Source organism: Rhinopithecus roxellana, chromosome 17 (assembly GCF_007565055.1).
Source record: "Rhinopithecus roxellana isolate Shanxi Qingling chromosome 17, ASM756505v1, whole genome shotgun sequence".
Classification (NCBI taxonomy): Eukaryota; Metazoa; Chordata; class Mammalia; order Primates; family Cercopithecidae; genus Rhinopithecus; species Rhinopithecus roxellana.
In genome coordinates, this window is record NC_044565.1 from 106,353,296 (window position 1) to 106,363,990 (window position 10,695).

Consider the following 10,695-nt stretch of genomic DNA (forward strand, 5'->3'; position numbering starts at 1 on the left):
TGTCTTTGCTATTGGAATAGTGCCACAATAAACGCATGTATGCATGTGTATTTATCATAGAATGATTTATAATCCTTTGGGTATATTCCCAGTAATGTGATTGCTAGTTCTAGATCCTTGAGGAATCGCCACACTGTTTTCCACAGTAGTTGAACTAATTTACATTTCCACCAACAGTGTAAAAGTGTTCTGTTTTTCCACAACCTCTCCAGCACCTGTTGTTTCCTGACTTTGTAATGATTGCCATTCTAACTGGCACGAGATGGTATCTCATTGTGGTTTTGATTTGCATTTCTCTAATGACCAGTGATGATGAGCACTTTTTCATATGTCTGTTGCCTGCATAAATGTCTTCTTTTGAGAAGTGTCTGTTCATATCCTTTGACCATTTTTTGATGGGGTTGTTTGCTTTTTTCTTATAAATTTTTTTTAAGTTATTTGTAGATTCTGGGTATTAGCCCTTTGTCAGATCAATAGATTGCAAAAATTTTCTCCCATTCTGTAGGTTGCCTGCTCACTCTGATGATAGTTTCTTTTGCTGTGCAGAAGCTCTTTAGTTTAATTAGATCCCACGTGCCAATTTTGGCTTTTGTTGTCATTGCTTTTGGTGTTTTAGATATGAAGGCTTTGTCCATGCCTATATTCTGAATGGTATTGGCCTGATTTTCTTCTAGGATTTTTATGGTCCTAGGTCTTATGTTTAAGTCTTTGATCCATCTTGAGTTGATTTTTGTATAAGGTGTAAGGAAGGGGTCTAGCTTCAGTTTTCTACATATGGCTAGCCAGTTTTCCCAACAGCATTTATTAAATAGGGAATCTTTTCCCCATTGCTTGTGTGTGTCAAGTTTGTCAAAGATCAGATGGTGGTAGATGTGTGATGTTATTTCTGAGCCCTCCGTTAGGTTCCATTGGTCTATATATCTATTTTGGTACCAGTACCATGATGTATTGGTTACTGTAGCCTTGTAGTATAGTTTGAAGTCAGGTAGCGTGATGCCTCCAGCTTTGTTCTTCTTGTGAAGGATTGTCTTGGCTATACAGACTCTTTTTTGGTTCCATATGAAGTTTAAAGTAGTTTTTTTCCAATCCTGTGAAGAAAGTCAGTGGTAGATTGATGGGGATAGCATTGAATCTATAAATTACTTTGGGCAGTAAGGCCATTTTCACGAGATTGGTTCTTCCTATCCATCAGCATGGAATGTTCTTCCATTTGTTTGTGTCCTCTTTTATTTCGTTGAGCAGTGGTTTGTAGTTTTCTTTGAAGAGGTCCTTCACATTCCTTGTAAGTTGTATTCCTAGGTATTTTATTCTCTTTGAAGCAATTGTGAATGGGAGTTCACTCATGATTTGGCTCTCTGTTTGTCTGTTATTGGTGTATAGGAATGCTTGTGATTTTTGCACATTGATTTTGTATCCTGAGACTTTGCTGAAGTTGCCTATCAGCCTGAAGAGATTTGGGGCTGAGATGATGGGGTCTTCTAAATATACAATCATGTCATCTGCAAATAGAGACAATTTAACTTCCTTTCTTCCTATTTGAATGCCATTTATTGCTTTCTCTTGCCCGATTGCCCTGGGCAGAACTTCCAACACTATGTTGAATAGGAGTGGTGAGAGAGGGCATCCCTGTCTTGTGCCAGTTTTCAAAGGCAATTTTTCCAGTTTTTGCCCATTCAGTATGATATTGGCTGTGGGTTTTTCATAAACAGCTCTTATTATGTTGATATGCATTCCATCAATACCTAGTTTATTGAGAGATTTTAGCACGAAAGGCTATTAAATTTTGCCAAAGGCCTTTTCTGCATCTATTGAGATAATCATGTGGTTTTTGTCTTTGGTTCTGTTTATGTGATGGATTACATTTATTGATTTGCGTATGTGGAACCAGCCTTGCATCCCAGGGATGAAGCCCACTTGATCATGGTGGATTAGCTTTTTGATGTGCTGTTGGATTTGGTTTGCCAGTATTTTATTGAGGATTTTTGCATCAATGTTCATCAGGGATATTGGCCTAAAATTCTCTTTTTTTGTTGTGTCTCTGCCAGGCTTTGGTATCAGGATGATGTTGGCCTCATAAAATGAGTTAGGGAGGATTCCCTCTTTTTCCATTGGTTGAATAGTTTCAGAAGGAATAGTGCCAGCTCCTCTTTGTACCTCTGGTAGAATTCAGCAGTGAATCCATCTGGTCCTGGACTTTTTTTGGTTGGTAGACTATTAATTATTGCCTCAATTTCAGAACCTGTTACTGGTGTATTCAGAGATTCACCTTCTTCCCGGTTTAGTCTTGGAAGAGTGTATGTATCCGGGAATTTGTCTATTTCTTCTAGATTTTCTAGTTTATTTGCGTAGTGGTGTTTATAGTATTCTCTGACGGTAGTTTGTATTTCTGTGGGATTGGTGGTGATATCCCCTTTATCATTTTTTATTGCGTCTATTTGATTCTTCTCTTTTTTCTTCTTTATTACTCTTGCAATTGGTCTTTCTGTTTTGTTGATCTTTTCAAAAAACCAGCTCCTGGATTCATTGATTTTTTTGAAGGGTTTTTTGTGCCTCTATCTCCTTCAGTTCCACTCTGATCTTAGTTATTTCTTGTCTTCTGTTAGCTTTTGAATTTGTTTGCTCTTGCTTCTCTAGTTCTTTTAATTGTGATGTTAGGGTGTCGAATTTATATCTCTCCAGCTTTATCTTATGGGCATTTAATGTACTATAAATTTCCCTCTACGCACTGCTTTAAATGTGTCCAAGATTCTGGTACATTGTGTTTTTGTTCTCATTGGTTTCAAAGAACATCTTTATTTTTACCTTTATTTTGTTATTTACCCAGTAGTCATTCAGGAGCAGGTTGTTCAGTTTCCATGTAGTTGTGCAGTTTTGAGTGAGTTTCTTAATCCTGAGTTCTAATTTGATTGCACTGTGGTCTAAGAGACAGTTTGTTGTGATTTCTGTTCTTTTACATTTGCTGAGGAATGTTTTACTTCCAATTATGTGCTCAAATTTAGAATAAGTGTGATATGATGCTGAGAAGAATGTATATTCTGCTGATTTGGGGTGGAGAGTTCTGTAGATGTCTCTTAGGTCTGCTTGGTCCAGAGCTGCGTTCAAGTCCTGGATATCCTTGTTAATTTTCTTTCTCGTTGATCTGTCCAATATTGACAGTGGGGTGTTAAAGTTTCCCATTATTATTGTGTGGGAGTGTAAGTCTCTTTGTAGGTCTGTAAGAACTTGCTTTATGAATCTGGGTGCTCCTGTATTGGGTGCATATATGTTTAGGATAGTTAGCTCTTCTTGTTGAATTGATCCATTTACCATTAGGTAATGGCCTTCTTTGTCTCTTTTGATCTTTGATGGCTTAAAGTCTGTTTTATCAGAGACCAGGATTGCAATGCCCTGTATTTTTTTTTGCTTTCCATTTGCTTGGTAAATATTCCTCCATCCCTTTATTTTGAGCCTATGTGTGTCTTTGCACATGAGATGGGTCTCCTGAATACAGCACACCAATGAGTCTTGACTCTTTATCCAATTTGCCAGTCTATGTCTTTTAACTGGGGCATTTAGCCCATTTACATTTAAGGTTCATATTTTTATGTGTGAATTTGATGCTGTCATTATAATGCTAGCTGATTATTTTGCCTGTTAATTGACGCAGTTTCTTCATAGCATCAATGATCTTTATAATGTGGCATGTTTTTTCAGTGGCTGGTACCGGCTGTTCCTATCCATGTTTAGTGCTTACTTCAGGAGCTCTTGTAAGGCCGGCCTAGTGGTGACAAAATCTCTCAGCATTTCCTTCTCTGTAAAGGATTTTATTTCTCCTTCACTGGGGAAGTTCTCCTGGATAATATCCCGAGGAGTGTTTTCTAACTTGGTTCCATTCTCCTGGTCACTTTCAGGTACACCAAGCAAACGTAGACTTGGTCTTTTCACATAGTCCCATATTTCTTGGAGGCTTTGTTCATTTCTTTTCACTCTTTTTTCTCTAATCTTGTCTTCTCACTTTATTTCATTTGATCTTCAATCACTGATATCCTTTCTTCCATTTGATCAAATTGGCTACTGAAGCTTGTGTATGCTTCACCAAGTTCTTGTACTGTGGTTTTCAGCTCTGTCAGGTCACTTAAGCTCTTTTCTGCACTGTTTATTCTAGTTAGCCATTCATCTAATCTTTTTTCAAGGTTTTTAGCTTCCTTGCAATGGGTTAGAACATGCTCCCTTAGCTTGGAGAAGTTTGTTATTGCCCACCTTCTGAAGCCTACTTCTGTCAACTCATCAAACTCATTCTCTGTCCAGTTTTCTTCCCTTGCTAGTGAGGAGCTGTGATACTTTGGAGGAGAAGAGGCCTTCTGGTTTTTGGAATTTTCTAACAGGCCTCTCAGCTGCAGGTCTGTTGAAGTTTGCTGGAGGTCTGCTCCAGACCCTGTTTGCCTAGCTATCACCAGTGGAGGCTGAAGGACAGCAAATATTGCTGCCTGATCCTTCTTCTGGAAGCTTCATCCCAGAGGGGCACCTGCCTATATAAGGTGTCTGTCAGCCCCTACTTGGAGGTTTCTCCCAGTCAGGCTACATGGGACTCAGGGACCCACTTGAGGAGGCAGTCTGTCCATTATTGGAGCTCGAACACCATGCTGGGAGAACTACTCCTCCTTCAGAGCTGTTAGACAGGATTGTTTAAGTCTGGAGAAGCTGTCTGCTGCCTTTTGTTCAGATATGCCCTACCCCCAGAGGTGGAATCTAGAGAGGTATTAGGCCTTGTTGAGCTGTGGTGGGCTCCACCCAGTTTGAGCTTCCCTGACACTTTGTTTACACTGTGAGCATGGAATTGCCTACTCAAGCCTCAGCAATGGTGGATGCCCCTCCCCCTACCAAGCTACCACGTCCCAGGTCAATCTCAGACTGCTGCGCTAGCAGCAAACACAGCTCCATGAGTGTGGGAGCTGCCAAGCCAGGCACAGGAGGGGATCTCCTGGTCTGCAGGTTGCAAATACAGTGGGAAAAGTGCAGTATTTGGGCAGGAGTGTACCGCTCCTCCAGGTACAGTCACTCATGGCTTCCCATGGCTAGGAAAGGGAAATTCCCTGACCCCTTGCACTTCCTGGGTGAGGTGACACCCTGCCCTGCTTCAGCTCACCCTCCGTGAGCTGCACCCACTGTCCAACCAGTCCCCATGAGATGAACCAGGTACCTCAGTTGGAAATGCAGAAATCACCCATCTTCTGCATTGATCTCAATGGGAGCTGTAGACCAGAGCTGTTCCTATTTGACCATCTTCCCTTTTGTCTTTTTTAACTGTTGTTGCTTTAAAGTCTGTTTTGTCCAATATAAGAATAGCTACTCCTGCTCACTTTTGGTTTCCATTTTCATGGATTATCTTTCACCACCCCCTTACCTTAAGTTTATGTGAGTCTTTATGTGTTAGGTGAGTCTCTTGAAGACAGGAGATACGTGGTTGGTGGATTTTTATCCATTCTGCCATTCTGTATCTTTCAAGTGGAGCCTGTAGGTCATTTACATTCAATGTCTGTAATGAGATTTGAGGTGCCGTTCTATTCATGATGCTAGTTGTTGCCCTGAATACTTTGTGCTTTTTTCATTGTGTTATTGTTTTATAGGTCCTGTGAGGTTTATGCCTTAAGGAGGTTCTATTTTGGTGTATTTTAAGGTTTTGTATCAAGATTTAGAACTCCTTTTGGCATGTCTTGCAGAACTTGCCAGGGCTCTGCAAGCGCTGAATTCCCTGAGCATTTGTTTGTCTGAAAAAGAGTTTATCTCTCCTTCATTACAAAGCTAGTTTTGTTAGATACAAAGTTCTTGGCTGTTAATTATATTGTTTAAGGAGGTTAAAGGTAGGACCCCAATCCCTTCTGGCTTGCAAGGTTTCTGCTGAGAAATCTGCATTAATCCAATAGTTTTTTCTATATAGGTTAACTGATGTTTTTGATTCACAGCTCTTAAGATTCTAGCCAAGCATGGTGGCTCATGCCTGTAATCCCAGCACTTTGGGAGGCCAAGGCAGGTGGATCACCTGAGGTTGGGAGTTCAAGATTAGCCTGACCAACATGGAGTAACCCCATCTCTACTAAAAATGCAAAAGTAGTGGGGCATGGTGGTGCATGCCTGTAATCCCAGCTACTTGGAAGGCTGAGGCAGGAAGGAGAATCGCTTGAACCTGGGAGGTGGAGGTTGCGATGACCCAAGATCATGCCATTCATTGCACTCTAGCCTGAGCGACAAGAGCAAAACACTGTATCAAAAAAGAAAGAAAAAAAAATTCGTTACTTTGTCTGGACTTTGAATAACCTGATGACTATGTACCTGGGTGAAGATCTTTTTTACGATGAATTTCCTGGGTATTCTTTGAGCTTCTTGTATTTAGATGTCCAGATCTCTAGCAAGACCAGGGAAATTTTTCTTGATTATTCTCTTAAATAACTTCCCCAAACTGTTAGATTTCTCTTCTTCCGGAACACCAATTATTCTTATTTTTGTTTAATATAATCCCAAATTTCTTGAAGGCTTTGTTCATTTTTTGGTTCTTTTTCGTCTCTGTTGAATTGGGTTAATTCAAAAGCCTTGCCTTCAAGTTCTGAATTACTTTTTTCTACTTGTTCAATTCTATTGTTGAAATTTGCCAGTGTATTTTCCATTTCTCTAAGTATGTCTTTCATTTCCAAAAGTTCTGATTGTCTTTTCCCTAAGATATCTACTTCTCTGGAGACTTTTTCATTCATATCCTCTAATATTTCAAATATCTTTAAATTGGTTTTTATCTTTCTCTGGTATCTTCTTGAGTAGCTTAATAATCAACCTTCTGAATTCTTTTTCTGGCAATTCAGAGATTTCTTCTTGGTTTGGATTCATTGCTGGAGAGCTAGTGTGATCTTTTAGGGGTGTTACAGAACCTTGTTTTGTCATACTACCAGAATTACTTTTCTGGTTCCTTCTCATTTGGGTAGACTCTTTCAGTGGAAAGATCTGGAATCCAAGGGCTGTTGTTCAGATTCTTTTGTCCCACAGGGTAACTCCTTGATGTGGTGCTCTCCCTGTTTTCCTCTAAGATTAGGGCTTTCTGAGAGCTATACTGCAGTGATTGTTATTGCCCTTCTGGGCCTAACCACTGAGTAGAGCTACCAGGCTATGGGCTGGCACTGGGGAGTGTCTACAGAGAGTCCTGTGATGTGATCCATCTTCAGGTGTCTCAGCCATGGATACCAGCACCTATTCTGATGGAGGTGGCAAGGGGGTGAAATGAACTCTGTGGGAGTCCTTGTTCGTAGTTTTGTTTAGTGCACTGGTTTTCTTGAATGCTGGTTATGCTAGCAATGAAGTTGTCACATGGACAGACTCAAGACCTCTGGTTAGCCAGGGTGATGCAGGCAGTGGAATTAGCTGTTGCTTTTTCTCCTTCTTTGGAGCAGGGTTGTTCTGTTATGAGTTGCTACAATGACTTGAGTTGCATGGCCTCCAGCCAGGAGGTAGAACTTTCAAGAGACCACCAGCTGCAGCAGTAGAAAGGCAATATAATTTTGTCCTACATCTTCCAGGATGAGTACTTGGGTTTCTCAGGTGATAGAGCTCCCAAGAGTTTGTGTCTTTTGTCTTCAGAGTTTTTCAACTGTCTTGTGATGTTTTTTCCCAAATAACTTCTTATCTGCTAACAATGAAAGTGAGTAAAATATTAAACTTCCCAGTAAAATATTAAACTTCCCAGATGAAACCATTCTCAGCATGTCCTCTTAACATCAGCTACAGCACAGGCACAAACACACTTGTTTGCATATCACTGCACTTTAAGATTGCCATATTTGTTGAATTGACATTTACAGATCTGCATATGTTAATAAGCAAAGCATTTCAAAATTACTTTTAAACATAAACTGACATTGTTTAAAAGATTTTAACCATTATTCCCATAATTTTTTAAGGTTTGACTGTTGTTATATTTTTTCCTTTGTTAGAGAACTCTCTTTTCTTCTATTCTCCCCAACAGGATCCAAAACGTGAAATCAGAAAGATAATGGAATTCCTTGGGAAGAACCTAAAAGAAGAGATTTTAGACAAAATTGTCTATAATACTTCATTTGATGTAATGAAAAAGAACCCCATGACCAACTACATAAATGAAATTAAAATGAATCATCATCTCTCTCCATTCTTGAGAAAAGGTGATGTATAGTTGCTTTCTCTTTCTTCTGACAACAGAATAAACAATATCAATTTATCAATGTCTTCTCACGTTCAAGCTAGTTGAAACCACTGTTTACAGTGTTTCCTGAAGTGAGTTGTTTAAAGCTTTATTCTGAGAGCATGTGCTTCACCATCAGAGAAGTGTGGGACACTACACACCTTGCCCTACACCCTTTGAAGCATATTATAGTTTCTGCAAGGAAACTGGTTTAACTCTGCATAACTCAGAGCTTCAAAAATGTATGTGACCAAAAACTCTTTCTCCAGTAAAGCCTATTAATCTCCATGAAACAAGTGTTCCTCTCAATACATTCTGGGAGACGGTGGCAAATATGGTTGGCCGTAGGAGTCAGAGGGTGGTGCTTCGAGTGTGACTCAGTCTGTGTCATCTCACAGAATGGCCAAGGTAGGACTATGAGTCATCATTGTCAGAGTCTAGCCAGACCAGGATTCAGCCTCCAGCCCATTGAGCACCCTTCACTATCCAATGGTTGGCTCCTTAAATGAAGAAAAATTTTGTTTCATTCTCTTTATTTTGGTAACTTTTTAAACAATTATCTAATACCTTTTTTAAAAAAAGTAAGCAAAAATCCAAGGCTTATTGGAGAAGTATCCACTCTAATTTAATCAATTAGCCTAGTTTTCTTTTAAACCAACTGGTAAGGGATATGATGGTATTACTCATAGACAATTAAGCAAATTTACATGGCACACATGAAAATTATGTTATACAGCTCAAAGTGCCTAAATAGATTCAATACTATGGGGCAAATAGAAGAAAAATAGCTTGCTGTCAGCTGTCTGAAAATTTTTGGCTATTGAAGCCAAAAAAAATTTGAATACTCTATTGCATAAGTATAAAACAAAGTTAGCCAATCCTACCATTCCTTCATATTCTATTACTTTAATTTAATGATATGTTTACAGCAATGAGAATTTAGATAGGAAAGGAGAATTCTCAGTTGTGTTCAACTGAGAATGTTGCCTGAACTAGAGGCACAGATGGAAGGAGCATATGATACTCTAAGAATGTGGTCATTCGGTGACCTCTGAAGACAGGGTAAGAAAATTAGGTCTCACTAACTTGAATAGAATGTTAGATGTATTGAGGTTTAAGAAAGTGCTGGTACAGTAGAGAAGTGCAGAAAATTAGGGAACCTGTGATCTAGAGTTCAGGCTTTACTGAAACACAAAACTTGCTATTTACAAATACCTCACCTATAAAATGGAGTAATCATACCTGTGACTTCTTTTCTCACTTCAATGTCAGCAGGACAATGTGTTAATATCTATATAAGCAATCTAAGTATTGAGAGGCATGAGATTATCTAAATCCAAAATGGTAAACGTTTATGAAAATATCATTGAATATGCTCTATATTACTCTTCACAGGAGTTGTGGGAGATTGGAAAAATCAGTTCACTGAAGCTCAGAACAAGCAATTTAATGAATACCATGAGAAAAATATGGCTGACACTTCACTGTCATTTTGCATGGGACTCTAATAAACACAGCAAGAGGATAAAACTTATTCTCTCCCTAGCCTCTGTAAAGTGAAAAGGAAATCTGTTTCCAAATACCACCAATGGTTTGTCTGACTCAGCGTAAGAGTTTTTAAACAAAGGCATGAACATTCTTTATCCTTGAATTTCTGATCTGCTTTTTGGATTACCACAATCTGACTTGTTATATAATTATTATGCTTTGTGTTTTTCTCCCTTCTCCACAGATTTTTAGGGTTTAGGTGAATTTCAATATCTCAACATGTAATATATATACAACATATTTAATCATTTCTGTTCCATTTATATATCCTCCTTCTGTATTTTATAATTTTATTTGAATTAAAACAATTATTTCATTACTTGCAAAAGTTCTATGCAATATAATCTTACTTAGCAAAAATTCCAGCCCCATTCATTTGAAAGCAGACATATTTTGAGCACCTTATTCATGCCAGGCAATGGGCAGCACCAAAAGATGATAAGAATAAGATCCTTACCCCTAAGAAAGGTACAGCCTAATAAAAGATCACAGCATGAGCACAGCCATTATTACCAGGTAAGCACTACACTAGACTGTTGGTGCAGAGGGATCAAAGAGGAGAATAAACAAAGTTGTATGGCATGGAGACCCAGGAAAGCAACAGTGGAAATTAAGATATGCAGCCTCAGATATTTTTCAACAGTCCATGCTCCAGCCTCAAAGCACACATTCCACATTCAGCACAGTCAACATTCATGTCTCCTCTTCCTCAAGAGTTCAGGTTTGCCCTACTTAATAGTTTACTTTTAAAAACCTTAGGGATACCCATTTCAGAGGTCTCTCCTGAGACCCAGAAATCCTTTAAGGCCCAATGAAGTAAGTCTCCAGTGACAAAACCCAAAGGCAGCAAGAAGCAGAGCAATATTTAGGAAAAATAGAATGAAGCTCTATCATCTCCCCCAACCCCTGTGTCAGAGGCGTGTAAACCAGGGCAACTGCATCTTGAATAGGGGCTGGGTAAAATGAGG

At 39.1% G+C, this 10,695-nt stretch overlaps 1 protein-coding gene across 1 annotated transcript in view; it reads left to right on the forward strand.

The window, feature by feature from the left end:
* Nucleotides 1-9,921, forward strand: part of LOC104666749 (sulfotransferase 1C2-like) — a 30,573-nt gene extending 20,652 nt beyond the window's left edge. The window contains exons 6-7 of the mRNA XM_010368880.2: nt 7,985-8,159; nt 9,575-9,921. Coding sequence (XP_010367182.1) covers nt 7,985-8,159; nt 9,575-9,687 — 288 coding nt within the window. The 3' untranslated portion in view covers nt 9,688-9,921. The remainder of the gene's footprint in view (nt 1-7,984; nt 8,160-9,574) is intronic.
* The last annotated feature ends 774 nt before the right edge of the window (nt 9,922-10,695 follow it).